General features: G+C 48.4%; 1 protein-coding gene across 1 annotated transcript in view; it reads left to right on the top strand.

The window, feature by feature from the left end:
• The window catches only part of LOC128063463 (liver carboxylesterase-like), a 33,510-nt gene extending 17,502 nt beyond the window's left edge, over nucleotides 1–16,008 (top strand). The window contains exons 7-15 of the mRNA XM_052656232.1: nucleotides 987–1,091; nucleotides 2,895–2,999; nucleotides 5,392–5,430; nucleotides 7,040–7,180; nucleotides 9,084–9,164; nucleotides 9,521–9,668; nucleotides 14,190–14,321; nucleotides 15,481–15,553; nucleotides 15,825–16,008. Coding sequence (XP_052512192.1) covers nucleotides 987–1,091; nucleotides 2,895–2,999; nucleotides 5,392–5,430; nucleotides 7,040–7,180; nucleotides 9,084–9,164; nucleotides 9,521–9,668; nucleotides 14,190–14,321; nucleotides 15,481–15,553; nucleotides 15,825–16,008 — 1,008 coding nt within the window. The remainder of the gene's footprint in view (nucleotides 1–986; nucleotides 1,092–2,894; nucleotides 3,000–5,391; nucleotides 5,431–7,039; nucleotides 7,181–9,083; nucleotides 9,165–9,520; nucleotides 9,669–14,189; nucleotides 14,322–15,480; nucleotides 15,554–15,824) is intronic.
• The last annotated feature ends 6,081 nt before the right edge of the window (nucleotides 16,009–22,089 follow it).

Raw genomic sequence — 22,089 nt, forward strand, 5'->3', positions numbered from 1 at the left:
CAATTCCATTATCTATGGATACACATGTTAGGCTGTATTTTTCTAATTCTTTTTCACAATTCACCCTCTTTATCTGACTATCTATCTATCAACCTAGCTAGAACTTTTATAATTCCTTTTCGAAATACTTGGCTGTGCTGGGTCTTCATCGCTTCACACTCTGCGTGCGGGGGCGTCTCAGTGCCATGCCTTGTTGCAGAGCTCAGTTCTAGGTGCAAGGGCTTCAGTGCCTGTTGCCTACAGGCTTAGGTGCTCCACGGCATGTGGGATCTTCCCAGACTAGGGATTGAAACCGTGTCCCCTGCATTAGAAGGTGGATTCTTAACCATTGGACCACAAGGGAAGCCCTAGCTAGAAACTTTTAAACACAAACTTTCCCTAGCGTTATAAAACAACATAAATATTTCCCTGAGCATTAAACAGTCTTTCATATTTTTTGTATGTACAGTCAAGTAATTTCATTGTAAGAATGAAAAATATGTTATTTATCCAATCTCATAATATTGAAACCTTGGGTTATTCCCAGTGTTTACTCTTATAAACAGCATGAGCAATATTAAAAGTTGTGTACCTCCATGCTCATTTTCCTTAGGATAAATTCTGAGTAATGGAAACAGGAAATCAGAACTATGCCTTTATTTTATTTATTTATTTTATATTTTCCCAGCCAGGTTTAAAATTTTTTATTTACTTTTATTTTTTTAATTAATTCCTACTGGTGTATAGTTGCCATGAGAACTGTGCCGCTAAAGTGCTGCTAGGAGCTGCTGAGCTGCCCTTCAGATAGGGTTGATTGTTACAATCAGTGGGCGCCACGCACCGCCTGTTCTGTCCCTCACTCTGCTCCTGCCTCCCTCCAGCTGAGGTTTTCTCACAGATGCTGGGCCCATGGTCTCCACAGTCCAGGACAGCATTGTGGATGGGTATAGCTCTTGAAGACCACCCTCCCCATGAGCATAAACTCCCTTCTCAACACGGTCCTCCAGGTGTTGTCCCCCCTGGCCAGGAATCTCTTCCACCGGGCCATCTCAGAGAGCGGCGTGGCCCTCACTTCCGCCCTGGTCAAGAGGGACTCGAAGGCTGCAGCTGAGGCGGGTCTCACGCCGGGCTGCCCGCACACCATGCGCTGCTCTCCCGGATTGTCAGGGCCCTTCCTTAGAGTTCAGTCTGGCTCACATCCCCAGAAAATCATAAAAGTGAGAAATGGCTGAAGGGGAAGGGCAAGGACACACCTCAGCCCACCTCCTAGTTCTACCACTGAGTAAACTGGGGCAGAGAGCTGAAGTCCAAGAGCCTCGCCAAGGTCAGAGAGTGATGAGGGCAGAGCTGGACTCAGGCTCATGACTCTGGTCTGCCAGCCCCGTGTACTTTCCACTGAATACATGTCCCAAAGTGTGCCAGGTGGGGTGCTGCCCTGAATGTGTGACATTGTGTATTATATCGCTTAAGATCTAAGATCAAGTGAACTCATTTACACGATGGTGGCCTGGAGTGGTTTCTCCCTGGGGACTTTGTGACGAGGTGGGTGCCTGAGAATTCTTCATGGCTTCATTGATTCATGCAACAGATAGTTTGGGGATAACCTGATACCTAGATTCTATTCTCAAGGAGGAGAGAGATTATGGATTACATAATTTTACCAGTTACGAAATGTCAGTTGTACCTAGAACAATAAGGGAAGGTACCCGAGGTCATAACAGAATCCAAAAGGAGCACTTCGTCCACGGTACAGGGGAGGTTATCAGGAAAGTCTTCCTGGAAAAAAAAGAAAAATATGATCAACGAGTTGAGATGAGAAAGATCAGTAGTAAATTACTTGGCAAGCAAGGAGTATCCAGGAAACAGGAACAGTCTGTGCAAATGTCCTGTGGCAGGGGCAAATGTCCGAAAGAGTGAGGAAGGCTCATGTGGGCAGAGCAGAAATTTCAGAGGAAACCTGGAGAGAGCTGAGCATGGGACCATGGCAGGGCCATACTACATAGGACCTGGTGATGACTGTGGCTTTATTTGATGAGCGTTAGGAAGACTAGGAAGGGTGAGCAACACAGAGGCTCTGCGGAGGAGTGTGCCTTGGAATCAGTGCTACAGAGCGTTTTCATCAGGCTGCAAGAGCTGATTTGGAGAGCGCTGGGGGTAGCACTGACTGAAGGGACTGGTAGAGAGAAAAGGGAGAGAAGGGGCTCCATGAATTTTTAGAATTTTTGAGAATGTTTTCAGAATTTGGGGATATTGACAGCCGGTGCCTATTAATCAAGCTTAAGTCCAAAAGGGGGAGCTCATTTAAAGGAAAGAAAGGTCTCAGAGATGGGACTGGATTTTGCTATCAAACAGGACAAGAAATCAAAGAATGGAGAATCTGAGACTCTTATTTTGCACTCTCGCTGTTTCTCTCTCCTCTACTTCTTCCTGTGCCTTTTAATTTTTCCACCAAATACATATTGAGCACTGATGTATGTCAGACACTGGACCAGGCTCTGGGCAGCCCGGGCACACTCTCCAGGGCCCTGCCATGGTGGCGCCTGACTTCTCTTCTGCATCTTCCCCTCTGGCTTCACTTTGCAGCTGACTGGCCTGAGGCCAAACGACTGTTAATTGGATGAGTCAAGATTTGAAATTAGAAAGTGGGATTCTGGATTCCAGGCTCGTAAGCACCCCCTCTGTGCTGCCTCTCTTTAGATGTTCAGCTTTGAGATCATTCTGTCCACTTTAACAGAGATAAAGCAGCGAGGCTGAGGAGTATAACTGGCATGCCTGGGACCCAGGACCTACTGGTCTGGGGTGTTTACTGCTATCACAGGCTGCCTACAGCAAGGGAGGCTGGGACAGAAGACCTTGGTACTGATGGAGGGAGAGGCATGGCTCTTGAATTCTGCTGTCATCTGTGATCTCTACAGCGAATTGCTGCCTTTGCTGGGTGCAAGACCATCACCTCAGCTGTCCTTGTTCACTGCCTGCGCCAGAAGACGGAGGATGAGCTCTTGGAGGTAACACAGCAGATGGTAAGTTCATCCACTCTCTTGGAAAAACAAGCCCCCCACCCTGGGAACAGGGCCCCAGGCTTCATCATTTCAGCTTCAGTCCTCTTGCCCTGGAAAAACTACCTGGGACAGTTTCTCAGCTCCCAGGAGTAGTGTCAGCCTCTGGATCTCAAAGCGAATGTTTCCTTCTTTCTTTTTTTTTTTTATGAATATCTCAGATGTTACCAAAGACAATAAATAACAAAATGAACAACTGAACAATGACCCCTCATATTTATCAAAACTTACCTTTTCCAATCTTGTTTTCTGATATATTTTTAAGAAATTAAACATTACGTATGCTCAGAGATAGTTACCACCTTGAATTTTAGGAATGGGGTTATGTAGAACAAATAGTTTCAGAAAGCTTGCCACAACTTGTCTCAAAACCACCTCAGTTATGACCCAGTGGTAGCCCAGTTTCCTAGACTTTCTGCATGTCTGCCTCGATCATCATTCTGTCATAACTGTTTATCTGCCCATTCATCCATCCACCTGTTCATCCATCCATCAGTTCATTCATCACCTTATTATACATCTGTCCATCTATCGATGATTTAGAATCCATCAGTATCTTTTCATCAGTCCGATATCAACTCATCTATAACATTCATTCATCTGCTACCAGTCATCTATATATCTATTTTATCACCCACCTCTGTAAAATCAGTGAACCATCCATCAGCTAATCCGCTGGGTAATCCATCTGCCCAGTAATCCCCCCAGTTCATCCATACTCCACATAGTGATCAGTTTCATCAATCCATGCATCCATTTATCCATCCACCCATCCACCCATCCATCCATCCATCCATCCCCTCTGCTAGGTGTATGGGTAGAGGTAACAGAGTGGGTGATGCAGACATAATTGGATATAGTCCCTGTTTACAAGGAACTATTCAAGGAGAAAGACGCACATAGACTTCTGTGGATTAAGTGTGGTGGGAGTACAGAGAGGGGAAGCAGGGCTCCTTCACAGAGAAGGTGACATTTGGGATTGATGGCTATGATGGTGGGTCATCACAGGAAGTTACAGCCTGACAGATACCCAGAGAACACATTTAGAGCCAGTGGGAACTGTTGGAGTAGCCTGAGAACCTGGACTCTCTGTCTGGACCCTAGAATCCTGAGGCTACTCCTGGACTCCCGGGGGCTATATTCCAGCACTGGACTCTGCTCTATTTCCATGGTTTAAGTCCAAAGTAGCCTTGAATCTTGGTTTCTCAGACTCAAATAAGGTGACCACTGTGCTCAAAGATAAACACAACTGTTTTCTGGTTGTATAAATTTCTTTCTAAAACTCCATGTGGCACAAGAGATCCACCTTATTTAGGGGGTGATTGGATGACTTTGGGAAAACCCAGAGAACCTAAGAGTCCATGTTATTCTTCTGAGATCTTCTGAGATCATGTGGAAGTGTTTCCAGGATTATCTTCTCTCCCCAGTACACACACACAAACACACACACACACACACACACACACACACACACCTGGATTGTAGGCCTACAACACATAATGGAGGGACCCTTAATGGGATTTCCCCTTACAAGGTCAGGCTTGTTAGCTTCAGCCTCACAATAGAACTAGTACAGTCTTGGCAGACTCACAACAAAGAGAAGTATGGGCTGGGCTGAATTTCAGTCAGCTTGTATGAGTCAGGATTTTCTAAAGCAAGATAAGAAAACTCATCTCAAAGTGCCTTGAGAAAGGAATATGCTGGGACAGAATCTTCAGGTAACTCACTGACAAGCCTAGGAGTGGATGGCTTCAGGCATGGCTGGGTCCGGACGCACATGTGATGTGATTAAGAAACTGTCCTTATCCCTCAGCTTTTACCTTTTGGTGTTGGCATCACTCTCAGACAGATTTGTCCCCTGGGGAGGTTAAAGACAGCAACAGTACTCTAGTCTTATATATTATCTCTTTAGAAACCCTATTTCCCAACAATTGCAGCAAAAATTTGGGTAAACTCTATTGAACTGACGTGGGCACATGTCCACCCCTGCAGTAGTCCCTGTATTCAGGGATTTGGTGCACCTGAGGCCACATACAGATGCCTGGAATCATGGAGTGAGAGCGGGAACAGGGGGTCCCCCAAAGGAAAATCGGGGTGCTGTTGCCTGGAGGAAGAAGAAGGGGAAATGGGTGGAGGGCAGGGCAGGCACCAGCAGCAGTGCCCTGCAGCGCCCCCTCCCCCACCCCACACCTGCTCCCTGTGCTGGTGCCCGGGGGAGGGTGTCCTGCCCGCTTCCTCTCAGCCCCGCCAGGGTGGCGCCAGGAGGGAGCCCTTGGTACCTTTTGGCACAGCTCACAGAGGTCAGCTTTCCTCCCAGGAAGCCTCCTCACCACAACCTCTGTCTTTGTCTTCACAGAACTTTTTCAAACTTGATTTATATGGAGACCCTAGAGAGGTAAGGACTTTGGTTTTTGATTACACATTTTAAGTCTTAATACCAAAGCTTCAGTTAATGATTAGAGAAGAAGAAAGAATTCTTCATGTGGAATCTTAGTAAACCCTAGTGTTTATAGTGCTGACACTGAGAGAGGGGCTATGACGTCCTGGGTCTCACAGCTAGGATGACCATATCATGGGACCAGAACCTGTTCCCCGACCCCCAGGCCACTGCTCCCCATCATCAACTCTCTGTCCCTGTTGCCAGCCAGCCCCTAGTCTTGTATACATTCCTAAAAACGCCCTGTTGGGAGAAGGTGGATGAGAAACCTCCACTGTGGGGACTGGAGATGACTGGGTGAAGGGCTCTTCAGAAGCCTTCAGGAGGAGCCCGGATCGTCTCCTGGGGGCTGCAGGGTTGACTGGCTGTGCAAGTTGCACTGTCTCCAGATCTGTGGGGAAAGGAGCCATGAGTCTCAGTCCTCAGGACACCACCCCCGACCCAGTCTCACAGGAAACTCCAACAGCAGCCTCTCCAGGCTAAGAAAACATTGAGCCCTTGTTGACTGGTGTTTCATTATCAATAAATATTACATATAACTAACTATCTGCAAGAAATGTTTATTACATAAAGTATCCTTAAACAGAAACATTTACAGAACAAGGTTGAAATAATGTGACCAAAGGCTCTCAGGAACCCGATTCCTTATTTCGCCGGCGCAGCAGCTCAGCATTCACTGTATCAGAGTCATGGTGACTTTATAGAACTTAAATATCACAAATAATGAGAATGTTACCAAGTCAAGAGGGGTTCCTGCTGCTGGCCAATTACGATCTTTAATCAGAATGCTCACAATCTGGGGAGATGGTGGGCTCAGTGTCCTCCCAAAAACCACCAAGTTTCTCTTTGGCCATGAAACCTTTTAAGGAACAACTGAGAAGTCACCTCAGTTCATCCCTGGAATGAGGGGTCCAGAGTGGTCGCCGTCCCTGTTCACCTGCAGGCTGGTGTGCAGGTGGTAGACTCCTCCTGGTCTTCCTCTAGGTGTTATCTTGCTCTTATATTTGGGAGATTCCAGATGCGTCAGCTAGGGGAGAGATCCGATCATCTGTGAATTTCTTATTCTTCATTTCTGCTTCTTTGATCTGTGGGGAGAACGAACAAGCTGGGCAGGGCATTGGGTGATTAAAAGATTTGAAAGGTGTGCTTGGGCTGAGGATGAGTAGAGCATTGGGGGGCCTGGTTCAAAGGTTAGTTATCTTATAGCTTTTCAAAAGGTGACCCAAAAATGGGGGGCTTCCTTGTGAGGCTGGTTTCCTATGAGAGGAGCTTACAAGAACTGACTGTAGATGGAGAGTTGCATAGGGACATATTAATGTATGCTTTTCAAATAAAATACACATTGTATTATGTATTTTTATACCAATTTGAGTGAAGTTTTGCCCCCATCACCTGACTATTGCTGTCTCCTGGTCACAGTTCTGCCCTCTGGGGTCCACGACTTAGCCCTGAGCGTGTGGCCACCGGCCAGGAGCACATGCAGGTTGTGAGCTCCGGCAGGTGGAGACGGGGATGTGGGTGTGAGCTGGAAGGGGAGGCCCAGACAATACTCTGCCCTCTTCCCCAGACCCATCCTTTCCTGCCCACCGTGGTTGACGGAGTGCTGCTGCCAAAGTTGCCAGAAGAGGTGCTGGCTGAAAAGAACTTCAACATCGTTCCCTACATTATCGGAGTCAACAAGCAGGAGTTTGGCTGGCTTCTGCCATTGGTGAGAAAGCGCAGGCCTCGTAGAGTTGTCTCCCCTGCCATCATACCCCTCCCATCTGTGGCCATATCACCCCTCATCTCTCTGGTCACAGAACGCTTTTTTCTGCAGACCCCTCTCTGGGACCAGGGCAGCTGTCCCCTTCATACGAAAGTTGACATTTCCACGGAAACCATCTCCAATGGTCCGCACTGTCATCTGGGAGATGTAGCCCTGGGGACCCGCATCCCCACACACTCTGTGATTGTCCTCCCATCCATGAATCCTGAAATGTCGGTTCCAGGAGGGCTGGTAGAGATCATTACTGGGCAGATGACAAACCCAAGGCCTGGACAGGGCAAGGGGCTCGGGAGTTCTGGAGAGCGAGGCCTGGGGCCTGCAGCCGCTCCCCTCGGGCTTGCTGCTTTCGTGCTTTCTCCACAAATCCGCCCCACTCCTGGACTCATGCCCTCAGTCATCTCACGGAAAGAGTCAAAGGAGCCTGCATCTTCCTGGGTCAAAACTGACTTCAAAAGTTAGGAAGTACTTTCCCTTCTGACAGAGATAAACAAAGCAGGCCACTAGGTGACTAGTAACAGATTTGATTCAGTTACACCCCTGTTCTAGGGAAAAGATCCATCATGAACTGAACCCAATCCCTGAAATGAAAGCCTGGAGCTTATTTAAGGAGTGGGTGGGAGTGGGGTGGGGTGGGGTGGGGTGGGGTGGATCGTCCATGTGACTGGACCACCTGGATTTGTTAGCTGGCATTTATCTGGAGAAGAAACAAACTTCTGTCTTTATGACAGGAGGCAGTGGTGTAAGTAGAAGCAAGTCCCCCACTGAAGTTAGGCTTTATTGTCTCACAGGGACTGGAGGAGAGAGCAAGAATTATCCCCTGGATGTTTGTTTTCCATAGAGATGGCTCTCAGGTCCTTGAGCAAACAGTTTGGGGTGGAAGAGTTACATCTAAAGGGGCAAAGATAAGATTTAAAATTACAAGGTTTCTAAAGTAACTGCTCAAGACGGGTTTCATGGACCTACCTGCCCATCACCAGGTGCTGGCTGAAACAAACAGTAAAATCTCCTGGCAGCCCAGAGCTCTTTAAGGGGGCCTGCGGTCATCCTGGGGACATGGCCTTAAGCTTCCTGCAGCTGTCCTGAAGTTTGGTCAAGCCTCTTAGGACAGAGTTTTGATGGAGTCGTTATGTGCAGAGTTCTGTGATTCTTCAGCACGATTTCAGAGGTTTTACGGAAGGACCAGAATCATAATGGCAGTATTTGGGGCTTTCTTAGTTATCTGACACAGCGGGGTATTAGTGGGGCTGTGTCCTCTGCCCCAGAGCCTTCCACTTCAACACTAGGCTGGCTGAAACCTTCCCTTTATGCCTTAATGACCACTGTGGGGGCTCTAAGCCTAACTCTGTGTGTGTGTGTGTGTGTGTGTGTGTATACATATGTATGTATGTATATCCTTCCCTGGTGGCTCAGTAGTAAAGAATCTGTCTGCCAGATGAGATGTGGGTTTGATCCCTGGGTCAGAAAGATTCCCCTGGAATAGGAAATGGCAACCCACCCCAGTATTCTGGAAAATCACATGGACACAGGAGACTGGAAGGTCCACGGGGTCACAAAGAGTCAGACACGGCTTAGAGACTGAGCATGCACATGTGTATCTGCTTGTGTGTGTGTGAACACACACGGAGCGGGGCAGCTTCTGTTAACAATCACGGTATTCTCTCTGCACTCCTTGATCTCTGGATATGAAAGTCCATTTGATGCATTGATTTTACCCGGCTCATCAAAGGCCCAGGCCCACCAAGCCAGGACGGTGGCCCTCAGCCCGCAGGAGTTTGCTCTCTTGGTCACTTTGGTTTTTCCTGCCATTGCCTATGATTTCACAATCGCTTAACCTCTGTTTCAACAGCTCGTGAGATATCCACTCTCTGAAGACAAGCTGGACCAGAAGACGGCCACATCACTCGTGTGGCAGTACTACCCCATCCTGGTAAGAGGCCAGGAATCACAGGACCTCAGGGATGTGAAGTTGCAGCAAGGCTTCTAAAGTGAAAATGAGGAAGTTGTTCACCTTTGCAGTGATTGCTTATTGCAATAGCACTTTTCAGGTGGCAGAGGACTGATTAAAAGCGGTTATCTCATGCCATTTTAGGGATATGACTTAAGTTTACTTTGTGATTGCCAGAGGGTTTTACAAAAAATAACAACATTTTTTGCTCATGTGTATGAAAAGCTACAGTTGGTTTCCATGGCTTCAGTGGTTTTGTCTGCACAGATAATTGATAAGTCTGGCCTCCATTTTGTATTTAATTTTAACAGTGGTCACTTTCACTCGATCTGTTTAAGAGCATTCCTGAGCAACTGGCTCCAGTGGCCATGGACAAGTATTTAGGAGGGACAGACGACCCTGCCAAAAAGAAAGGCCTGTTCCTGGACTTGATAGGAGATGTGATGTTTGGTGTTCCGTCTGTGAACGTGGCCCATCACCACAGAGGTGAGTCCCGCACACTGAGCAGGAGGAGGTCCCCGCCACGCCACCATCGCTGACTCCTGCCCAGACCTCGGCACAAGCACACAGGTGGGAACTGCTGAGGGTCATCCAAAACTGACTGCATCCAGGGCACTGTCCTATTTTGGTTTCCACCAGAAGCAGACTCTGAGAAAGGATCTAACTGCAGGCAGTATATCTGGGGTGACCCCAGGTAACCCTGGTAGAGGAGTGGAGAAGTGACAGGAATGGAGAAGGAAGTCAGTCTACCCTGTGCTGCCAAGCGAGTGTCCGCCATGGACACCTGGAGCTGGGGAACCAGCAGAAGACGCTGCTCAGGGTTTTCCCCAGTCAGCGGCAAGAGAGCTGGGCTCTTTATCCTCCAAATTCCATGAGTCATCGGTTGAAGGCTGTTCCCAAGGGCAGTTAATTCCCTGGTGCTTTGCCCATCTGCACACATGGGCAGAGTGGTCTCTGGCTACCAAAGACCTCAGGCAAAGAGCTGCAGATATGGGAGGCAGACCTGAGGCCAGTGTGCCGGGATGCAGAGAACGTGGGGAAGCACCAACAGCCTCTGCCCAGGGGCCCCTCCCCTGAATTACAGTAGTCTGTGGGGCCACAGGGCACATACTGGAGGTTTTGTCTTGGACGCCTTCCAAGGTCAGAGCTAGCTGCCAACTAGTTTGTTAGCCAGTGGAGCCGGGGATGGCAAGAGGCCAAGCATAGGATCAGGAGTGTTGTCTGAGGGACTTCACTGATGATCTGTGGTTAAGACTCTGTGCTTCCGAAGCAGAGGGCAGGGGTCGAGCCTTGATCACGGAACTTATATCCCGCATGCTGCCAGCTGCAGCCATAAAAAAGGAGTGTCGTCTGGGACCAAGAAAGTCAAGGGCCTGAGCACCGGACGAGTAGGAGCAGATGGTCTGGTAAATGTCAGTGTCTGTGGCCAAGTTAAGTTTATACCAGTGTGTGCTGTGTCTACCACAGGACCTTCCAATGCTGACCCGAGTCTGTGTGTGGGGTGTGAGGTCAGGGATGGATAAGCTCACCTGGAGAAAAGTTGTTCCTTTTCGGTACCTTTTGAGTTCCTCTCAGGACCCTTCCTTTCCTGGAGGCCTCACTCACCTAGTCCGCAAGCCAGGAGATGGCACTTTGGTCCAGACCTCTCCGCATAACCGTGCTAGGAGCGTTTAAATTTGGAGCCTTTATCAGCAAATAAAATGTAGCTACAGCTGACATATTCTGTCCCCAAGCATTCAGTAATTTGGAGGTGCTAGCTACCACTGCCTCCTTCCTAAGGTCCTGATGACCAACCAGGGGCTTCCCGGAGTCAAATCCTTCATGTACTTGGTCTTGCCTCTTGCCGTCTGTCGGATCTGTAGTATTGCGTCTGCGTCCGTGCCGCTCCCAGCCATGCTAGGCTTGAGCTTTCTTTTATCTGACTTCTCATGACTTTGTTTTTCTTTCTTTTTTTTACACTTTTCATTTTATATTATAGTGTACCCAGTTACCCATCCTGTGATTGTTTCAGATGGAGAGCAGGGAGACTCAGTCATATATGTACATGACATCTCATGACTTTGAATTCAGGGTCTTATTGCCAGCACTTCTTGGAGTTTATCAGGAAGTGATAAACCACCTTCTACTTCTCTTGTAGCTCCTAAGTGTTATTATTGAAATCTCTGTCCTACATTTCTGTGAAGATTATGTTGTGAGTCTGGGAATTTTTTTTTTTTTAAATAAATCTCAATAGTTTAAGGTGAAACAGTGAAAAAACACAAACCACAATAAGAGGAAGGGAAAGAAGAGTGTCATAATTGTAGTTCTCTCAATTCTCGTTTTGATTAAAAAACGTGTTACTCTAAAAGAAAAAAAGCATTTTCTGAACATGAATTGATCTGACCATTGCAGAAACTTTTGAAAATAAGGGAACATGTGCAGATGCAACTATACAGCACTCATAATTCCTTCACCTAAAGTGTCAGCTATACATTTTGACATATTTTCTTTTATGAATCTTTCCACATCTTATGTATAATTTTACAATTAATTATTATGTTGTTCACGGAACACTGTATTGTAGTCATTTCCTCACTGTCAGTACCGTTTCATGAAAAATCTCAATTATTTCGTGGCATGAAGGATTACATTTCCTTTAGTGTCCCTGTCCTAGTGGATATTTAGCCAGGCTGCTCATTTTAATGCTACACACAGCATCATACTCAGCCTCATGTGCACATATCTTTAGCCAAGTCTCAATCATTTTCTTGGGGTTGTATTTAAAACTTAATCTGGGCTGTTGGAGCATTTTAATGTTCTTGATACATTTTGTGAAATTGCTTTCCAGTGTGTGGGAGTGCAAATTTCTTCATTATCTCACTTGGGATAGTCAGATGAAAAGAATAAAAACAATGCTGCCAATTTTATATCAGTCCTTCCTCACCAAAAAAAGGAGAGCATCACTTTGTTTCAGTTTACATATTTTTTATGACTAGCTTTCTCCCACCTCCTACTTCTCTTGTAGCTCCTAAGTGTTATTATTGAAATCTCTGTCCTACATTTCTGTGAAGATTATGTTGTGATTCTGGGAATTTTTTTAAAAATAAATCTCAGTAGTTTAAGGTGAAACAGTGAAAAAACACAAACAATAGGAGGAAGGGAAAGGAGGTTATCATAATTGAGTTCTGTCACTCACACTAGGCCTTTCTTGTGTGGCTGGGCTCTGAGTTTCTTTCTCTTTTTTGCCCACAGTATGCAGCCTACCCAATCCTGGTTCCCTGAGCAGGGATTGAACCCGCGCCCCCTGCAGGCGACGTGCAGAGTATTAACCACTGGAACACCAGGGATGTCCCCTGATTCTAACACTTCAGAGTGGCAGAAGCAAGAGTAAACACTGTCGATACAACAATTTCTGCTTGACCCTGAAGCACCTGTTTAGCACGTGGATTATGGAACCATGGGAGGATTGTTTCTTCCAAAAAACACCTCTTGCTAAACTAAGGGTGACATGATGGGGTGGGAAAAGGAGGCAACTAAAGTATTCTACATCCTCCTGTCAGGGTGGTGTATATTGTTACACCATGGAGTGGACAAATATTTAATAATATAAAGAAGTTATTATAGTCATTACAAAACTACATATCCAATAATACCCTTATTTTTTACACATCAGTGCTAAAATGTTAGCAGAGGTTTCTCTGAGCGGTGCGATCATAAGTGGTCGTTTTGTTCATTTTCCTTTTTCTGCATTTGCCAAATGTGAGAGTGTCAAAAAGCAGGGAGAAGTTATGATATTCTGCACCAGTCTGCCTTGGGGCCTGACCCTTCCCCATTACAGTCACTGGGTGTGGCATAACAGATCAGTGCGAAGCACAGAACTCCCCAGGTGGGGGCCCACGAGTTAGCCCTGAAGGAGCAAGATGGGCATCTCTGCTGAAGCATCAGCAGAATAAGTAACACCTTCTTGGGGCTTCGAGAGGGAGTGGAGAGAGGGGAGAGGGGAGGCGAGGAGAGAGGCCAGGAGAGAGGGACTGTCCCCTTCCTTAGCCTTTTTGCCACTGCTGCACACTCCGTGGGCCATGCAGGAAGCAAGACTTGTGAGAGGAGAGACAAAAAGGAAATGCTGGATTGAGGTTTCCTGGGACACAGGCAGTAAACTGTCCTCTTCTGCATAGGTTTGTGTTTCAGTATCTGTACTTTCAGGCTAGCAACTTGAATTTCCTTGAATTTGCTCCACTCTTAGTAGGTGAGAAAAACACTGGAAACGCTCAAAAATAGGCAGAATCGAAGGCACCTGTTGTGCTGCCCGTATTCTCCACAGGAATGAAAAGTAACCCACTCTCAAAGAAATGTGGGCTTCCCAGGTGGCACTAGGGGAAAAGAATCAAGAGACATAAGAGCTGCTGGTTCGATCCCTGGGTTGGGAAGATCCCCTGGAGAAGGACATGGCAACCCACTCCAGTATTATTGCCTAGAAAATCCCATGGACAGAGAAGCCTGGTGGGCTATAGTCCATAGAGTGGCAAAGACTCAGACAAGCCTGAAACGCCTTAGCACACACATATCAATGACATACAGTGGTGTTTCTGTGTACATAAACTGTATGTATCTAGATGTTCTAGTGTGTCAACGCATGGGTAGGCAAAGACATTTACATGTATTGACCCAATGCCTCTATAATGATAGTTATTTCGAATCAATTTCCTCAGAGTTTCAACATTTATTCATTCATTCAATAAACACCTGGCTCCATCTAGTTCTACCTCCACCACTAATACACCCTTAAGTCAGAGAATTTTTCCCAAACTCTTTCTCTACTGTGCTAATAACCAGGGGCTTCCTGCAGGGACACACAGCGTCTGGTACGCAGTTGGTTCTCACAGTGGGCAGCTGCTAATACTATCGTTGCTGTTCACTCAGGACCAGGTGTGCCCCCAATTTCCTGATTGCTCATGCCCTCTCGAGACCTCGACACCATGCAGGTATGCATCTGCTGAAATGAACTGTGTATGAATCCATGTCTTACAGATGCTGGAGCCCCAACCTACATGTATGAGTTTCATTATCGCCCAAGTTTCTTAGCAGAGCTGAAACCAAAGACGGTGATAGGAGACCACGGGGATGAGCTCTTCTCTGTCTTCGGGGCTCCATTTCTGAAAGGTGATGGCCCTTTGATGACTATAAGCTTAGAGTTAGAAGATCGGGGTTCAAGTTTTGATTTGGTGACCTTGGACAGTTCCTCCTTCTCTCCAGGTCTTACTTTCACCAAAACAGCATTGAAGGACAAAGACTCCCAACCTTTTTTTTGCTCTAATGTACATGATGGAGAATGCATATCCTTGGGTCTTCACCCATGGTCGCTCTAAGAATCTAGACCTGGGCATCAGCAAGATGGGAGGTGGGTCACCTGCAAGGCCCTGCTCAGGGGTAGAAGGCCACCACTCACTTCACACTCATAAGAGCATATGAGATTGTGAATGATAGCAAGGTTAGGACTGCTGTTAACCTTGAACAAGGACTAATGTGTCTGTATATGTAACCATCCATTTAAAGCTCATATCTTTTTAAATTAAATATATTTAAAGTGTAATATTTTAAAGAATACCTCTCACAAATGTCCTGAAGGCCTTTAATGTCTTCACCATGAGCAGTTATAGACAGCTTGTGCGTGACACACCCCAGGGCTGTGCCTCTGGATGTGATGGATGACTATTTGGGATCTTGCAGCTTGGTTATTTTTCAAATTCTGTGAAAATGTGTGTGGGTGAAGGAAACTGAGAAAAGACCCTAAGGAGAGCATCCTGGGAGGTGGGGTTAGTCTAGCATCAACCCTGAGGTGTGTCCCTGAAACACTGAAGGGGGAAGGGCAGTCGGGCAGGCACAGAACAAGGCAGTCAGCTTATGGATCGACTGCAGCCCTTCACTGAACCTGGTGGCTCAGATGGTAAAGAATCCTCCTGGAACACGGAAGACCAGGGTTCGATCCCTGGGTTGGGAAGATCCCCTGGAGAAGGGAACGGCAACCCCCACCAGTATTCTTGCCTGGAAAATCCCAAGGACAGAAGAGCCTGGTGGGGTACAGTCCATGGGGGTCACAAAGAGTCCGAACGACTGAGTGACTTGCACTGAGTTCAGTGTCAGTAGGTGACAATCAAGCTTAAAGTGTGCTTGAATAACTCGAGATCTTCTTACAATGCAGGTTTTGATCTAGTAGGTCTGGAGTAAGGGCCCCATTTCTGAATTTCTAACAAGTTCTCAAGGGCTGCTGTTGCCCACGAACCACACTTTGAGTAGCAATGGCTTTGTCTCCTCCTCACAGATGGTGCATCAGAAGAGGAGATCAGTCTCAGCAAGATGGTGATGAAATATTGGGCTAACTTTGCTCGGAATGGGTGAGCTGCTAGCAGAGATGGAGCAGGGTTTGGAAGGGACAAGGGACAGGGTTGGGGGAGCTTCCAAAGTGTGATGGTCAAACACCCCACCATGTGACCTCTGATATGAGAGCTCCCTGTGATGGACCGGCTGCCCAAGACATGTCATTCTTCTGTCTCTGGAGGCATATGAGCCTTTGGCAAAAATGAAGCCATAGGATCGCTGACCATCTCAGAGGGTTGTTGGGACTACACTATTGCTTAGGTGAATTTCTATTTGATTCTGTTTCAGGAACCCCAATGGGGAGGGGCTTCCCCATTGGCCGGTATATGATCATAGAGAAGGGTACGTTCAGATCGGTGTCAACACTCGGGGAGCCGAGAAGCTGAAAAACAAGGAAGTGGCTTTCTGGAACGAGCTACTGTCCGGGGAGGCGGCAAAGAAGGCACCACACTTAAAACATGTTGAGCTGTGAACAGGAGGCTCAACTGGGCCCCCAGATGGAGGCTCCTCTAGAAGTGTTTATGTGCCAAAGAGGCGTCTTATTGTGGAGGCTGAGAAATTATCCAGTGGGAGTGGCAGAGGTCAGGGAGGGGGAGTTTCTGTTTCTGTGGCCTCAATTTGGAAATAAATGTTCTTTTGGAAACCAAGTCAATGTCTTTGTCTTGCTGCTGCTGCTGCTGCTAAGTCGCTTCAGTCGTGTCCAATTCTGTGCGACCCCATAGACGGCAGCCCACCAGGCTCCGCTGTCCCTGGGATTCTCCGGGCAAGAATACTGGAGTGGGTTGCATTTCCTTCTCCAATGCATGAAAGAGAAAAGTGAAAGTGAAAGTGAAATTGTGTCCAACTCTTAGTGACCCCATGGACTGCAGCCTACGGGCTCCTCCATCCATGGGATTTTCCAGGCAAGAGTACTTGGGTTGGGGTATATCATCCTCCTCAGTGAAAGAAGGATGAAGATAGTGGGCACCATTGGCAGGAAGGTGCTCTGGCCATTCTGGCTTGACCTCTGGACGTGCAGAGTGGAGCAGGCTGGGTCCTGGGAGGTGCTGAGGGCCCGCTGCATTGCTCCATGCCTCTGGGACATCCACAACTCCAATGAGAGGATGTGGGGGACCAGAGTGCCGTGTCCCCCTCCTCCATGCGGAGCTGCCTGTAGAGATGGAGGCAACACAGGCTGAGGATGTCCTGGAGTGGGAAAGAGGGGGACGGGGCATGGCGACATGTGGCATGGCTGCCTGGCCCTTACTGGCCCTCCCACAGGTCTACACTGCTTTCTTCAAATTACATGTTATCCTTCCAGGCCCCTCCCTGGGGCCATCTCTTCCAACAGCTCATATGAACCCTCTCTGCGGCCTGGACCACATCAGGGCCAAGCAGTGACCACTTTGGAGTGAGTCCCTGAAGTGTCACCTGAAAACTGTCTCTCAGAATGCCTGGGGTGATTTCTGGCTTCTCCTGGGTTGTAGAAATCTCTAAGAAATGTCACTCCCACCTTAACACACAAAAATTACATTATCCTTAAAGTCATGACCTTTTCTGACTGTTTCAGAGCGGCTAGAAGGCAAAAAATCACCCTGAAGTCTCAGGGAAGATGGGCTCTGTGGAGGAGAGACAGAACGCAAATGCTGGCTGACTGCCAACAGGTGGAAGATAGAGTCACTGCCATGTAAGCAGAACGAGTCTAAAATGTGAATCAACTGCTAAAGGCCAACGGTGGGTGAGTATGGGAGTATACAGTCCTCAGGAGCACGGACCCATAGGGGAGTTCACACTCTTTGCAGGCCCTTCTCCCTGGACCCCGATAAGGGACCCATGAGAAATGCTGGTAACAGGTAGTACTCGTTATTATTCTTAGGTCGCTAAGTCATGTCCAACTCTTCTCAACTTCAAGGACTGTAAACGGTCAGGCTTCTCTGTCCATGGGATTCTCCAGGACTGAACACATGTCTCCTGCATTGACAGGCAGGTTCTTTACCACTCAGCCACTGCATAATCCCTTTCTCTTGGATTGAACATCAAATAGCAATTCCCTTCAGCAGGCACCAGGAGGCAGAACACCTGGAATTGATTGCATTCACTTAGCACACCCTGCTCCTTAGTAAACACCACCAGGCTCTCCTACCACTGAATAAACAACAGCAAGCAGAGGAAAACATGAAATCCTTCCTTTGGAACCAAGTGTCAGGTACACTCACCCTTCCCTGACAATGGCTAGAAAACTCCCTTCAAATTCAAGTCAGTATGTGGATTTCCTCTACCTTTGAGAGAAGGGCAGCTTTCAGCCTGACCTAGGGAGAAATTTGCAAAGATTCAGACTCAGGCCACTGCAAGGACCCGTCAGGGGTCCTGTCAGCAGCACTGGGAAAGCCAAAACCAATATTCCCAGTGAGGAGGAGGGGAGGAGAGCCCCACCAGGCACGTGTGGGCCACACAATGGGGCTTTGGTGAAGTGTATCCAGAACAGCTGCACACCTTCAGTGAATATATGTGCAGCTTATAAACATTTCTAATGCTAGTAATTTGTTCTTCACATATTTAGGTGAATGTATCTGTTGAAGGGAAAATGGGTTTGATATATTTTGTTTCAAAAAAATTTTTAGAAATCATTTTATTGACCAAAGTATAAAATTGAGGTGTAAAAAAAAAATAGATTTTTTCCCCATGGTGTTTTAGAAGCCAGCCCTGTGTAGATGTCAAGCAAAAGGTGTACTAGATTCCATCACCTCCAAGTAGTTTTCCAGGCTCTCACCAAAACTGACTTTGCAGGGATTCCCAGAGAAGGAAAATGAGGAATGGAAAATTCTCTGCAAACCATACCCTTAACACCAATAGAGTGAATCCTGCCATTGTCTGATGCCCTAATCATCTGGACGATGCTTTCATTTTGAGCTGAGAAGCTGAAGATAGGAGAGGTGACCACAATGGCCACCGCAGCCATCAGCAGGGCCCTCCCCCTCCTCCTGGGTCAGGACCAGCCCAAGGAGCGCTCCCCTCCATTCAGGCAGATGGAGAAGCCCAAGCTCCCCTCTTCGGGTCCCAGGAAAGAAGATCCCCTTCCCAGGGAAGATCCGAGGCCCCAGACCCAGCCCAGGTTGACCGGGGCTTGGGGCCAAGTCTATGTCCTAAACGCCAAGAGGCACCATGTCCCCTCCGGCCATCAAAGCCTGGTAGTTCCAAGCCTTTCACGTGGAACTGAGTCCTGGTCTTGCTGTCCCCTGAACCCCTGGGTGAGGCGAAGAAGGACAGTGTGGTGCCTCCGTGCCCTCAGATTTAGAACAGATGCCAAGGGCGCCTGAAATACTCTCAGGAACCCGGCTGGGAAGACATTCCTAGACCAGTAAGTGACAGCGGTCCCCCTGTGATCAAACTCCACACACTCCCTTCTGCAACCCTCGGGACTCTCCGTCCAGTTACTGGGAAGCAGGCATCAGTAGCGCTCAAATCCAGGGGTCCCTCATCAGTGGGGCAGGAGCACTTGGGGTCCATCAGGAGGAAACGCGAGGTCCAAGGTCCAAAGCAGCGGTGAAGCAGCCCACTGGTCCGGTGGGAGGCCTTGGAGCCCAGTCCTGTCCCGCCTTCGGAGGGGAGGGGCCCGCGCGCAGAGGCCCCGCCCCCTGCGCCCGCCCCGCCCGCGGCGCCCGGGCCGAGCGCGCGGCTCCCCTTGGGGGCTGGCTGGAGCCCAGGGCCCTGTGCCCAGCGGTAAGCGGTGTCCCATTCGCCCCGGCCGCCTGTCCCCGTGTTCGCCACGTGAGCAGCCACCTGTTTCCGCGCTTCTAGGAACAGGGCTCCTGTGTCCTCGCGGCTTCCCCGCCACAGATCCCCGCGCCGCCGGCCTCGGGTCGCCCTTGCCTGGAGCCAGTGAGCCACCCCCGCCTCCCGCTGGCTGGTGTCCCGCTTGGCAGAGGCCGGGGAGTGGTGCCCCAGACCCAAGGTGGAGGTGACCCTCGCCACCATTTCCCCTTCCCCGGGGTCCCCGGGCATGGCCTGCCTCGGGCCCCACCACGGTCTCTTGGCTGCAGTTTCCCTGTAACGTCTCCTGTAACAGCCCCGCGACCCACAGTTCCTTAGGCCTCTGGTCCTCACTTCCGTTTTCCTTTCCCGAAGAGACAATGGCGCTTTTCTCCAGGCGCCCCTTTGCCTTTCTAGCGGCTTCCCTCAACTGTAACGGGGCCTCTGCACTCCAGGATGGAGGTTCCCTAATCATAGGATGTCCCCTGCACGCCTGCCGCCCCGGAGATAGGCAGACCTGGCATTCAGTAGGAAAGACCAGTGGGTATCACCCTGTCAGTATTGCTGACAATTTCCTAGTAATTACACACCTTGGAGACTGTGCCAAGCCTTGTTAATTACTTTTGCTCTTTGAATTCTCACAGGAACCCTGAGGGAAATACTAGTTACAACTGCCTTTCTCAAAGGCAAAACTGCGCACAGTACAAGGAGGCTGCTCAGGCAGGCTCACAGTGCTGGGGAGTTATTCCCTTCTGGTTTGGTGTCACTTCCCAATTGAAAGAGAAAGTCAGTGAGAAAGCCTCCCTTTGAGCCAGAACTGTGTTCAGCACTTCTCACTGCATAAGGCTCAATCCTGGGAGTGATACATGAGAAAGGAAAGGAATGTATATATGATTTTCCCAGCGTGTGGGAATGTATATATGATTTTCTGGCTATGGCCTTACTCTCGTTTTCAGTAGTGGTCATTTTTCATATAATGAAATTTTCATTTAACTCTATTTCATATGATATACCCAAGAAAATATGAATCATTGAAAAGAAAATGGTAAGGAAACCCTGAGGCAGGTGACAGCAGAAAGGGCAGGATCCTTCAGTATCTGTTAGGAGGACCCAGACTGCCTTGTTCATGGCCTTCTATCCCTAGGGTCAATACCTCTTTTCCTGAATGGAGGGTAACCCTCTCAGGGGAACTGGTCACATGCTCCCAGGGTTGATGAGGATGACACAGAACCCAGAGCTAAGCCTCCTGTCCTTACTTGATTCTCTGGAAGGAGAAAAAGGGCTCTTATACTACTACTAATCATAATAAATAAATAGCTGATATTATAGATACTCACTAAGTGCCAACCGTATTTTGACAGTCTACCTATGTATTACATTCTTTCATCCTGAGAGCCAGACATTATTATTTTGCCCTTTAGAGCAGAGGAGACTGAGGCCCAGAGCAGTTACATGACACTAAGTGACACAGGTTGGACTGATCCTCTTGCAGGCTGACTGTAGCCTCCTCTCCTCACCCTGCACCAGGCACCATGCCATCCCAGGACAGGTGAGGACACTGAATACCTGGGGGTAAGCCCTGAGGTGGCAGTCAGAACCCTCTACATACTCGGTGAGCTCTCTGGCTTCATCCTCCCATCTCTCCAGCCAGGAGCACAACTGGACCGTCTCTGAGCACCGTTGCAGCTCTGAATGAGGAGAGGCAGGGTCAGCATCCAGTGGCATCGTCATCAACACAGCATGGCCAGACCAGGAGGTGAGACAGTAGTTTAGGTTCAGTCTTCTGACTGTGGACTGTGTGACTTTAGGCAAGTTCTTTTACCTCTTTGTAACTAGCAGTCACTCCAGACCTTGCAGGTTCACTGAGTTTGCTCAAATGGTGGTACAGTGACTGTGGGGCTTACTGCAGGACATGCAAAGGCCCTGTGGGCACTGGATAAGCAAGGTTCCTAACCTCCTGTGGCCTCACCCTGAGCATGGCTGCAAACCAATGAGGCTTTCTCCAGGCGCTTATTGGGAACTGGATGAATGTCATTGTGGATATAAAGATCATAATGGACACCATTCGTGAAGCCTGTGCTTGGAACCAAGCCACTGTCTCACTTATTCCCCCACATTGAAATAGCATCTTTTAAATTGATTATTTATTTACATTTGGCTGTGCTGGGTCTTCCTTGCTGTGCTCAGGCTTTCTCTAGTTGCAGTTGTGGACTTCTTATTGCGGTGGCTCCTCGTTGGGGAGCACAGGCTCTATCGCGCAGGCTCAGCAGTTGTGGCACACAGCTAGTCAGGAGGCTTAGATGCTCCGTGGCATGTGGGATTTTCCCGGATCAATGATCCAACCTGTGTCTTCTGGATTGGCAGGTGGATTCTTTACCCCTGAACCACCAGGGAAGTCCTTTTATCTTTTTCATAGGAAGGAGGAAATGGAATCCCAGAGTATCAATAACTTGCCTCTGTCAGAAAGTGGCAAAGTGACTGTTAGCAAGGATGCCTGACCACCCCCATACCCATGCACTCAGCACAGGCTGGCTCTTCACACTGGGCACATGTAGGCAATCTACATCCTGAGTTCTGAATCACAAGACTCCCCTTTCTCTTGAACGTCGAATAGTAATTCCCTCCAGCGACCGCCAGGGGGTGGGACACCTGGCATTGATTACCATTCACTCAGCACATGGGAGCCTGGCAGGCTAGTCCATCGGATGGCAGAGTCGGACAGGACTGAAGCGACTTAGCACGCACGCATGGCAGCACACACTGCTCCCTGATAAACACCACGGGGCCCTTCAAACTGCAGAATAGCCATCACATGCCGAGGAAG

Source organism: Budorcas taxicolor, chromosome 18 (assembly GCF_023091745.1).
Source record: "Budorcas taxicolor isolate Tak-1 chromosome 18, Takin1.1, whole genome shotgun sequence".
In the NCBI taxonomy this organism is placed as follows: Eukaryota; Metazoa; Chordata; class Mammalia; order Artiodactyla; family Bovidae; genus Budorcas; species Budorcas taxicolor.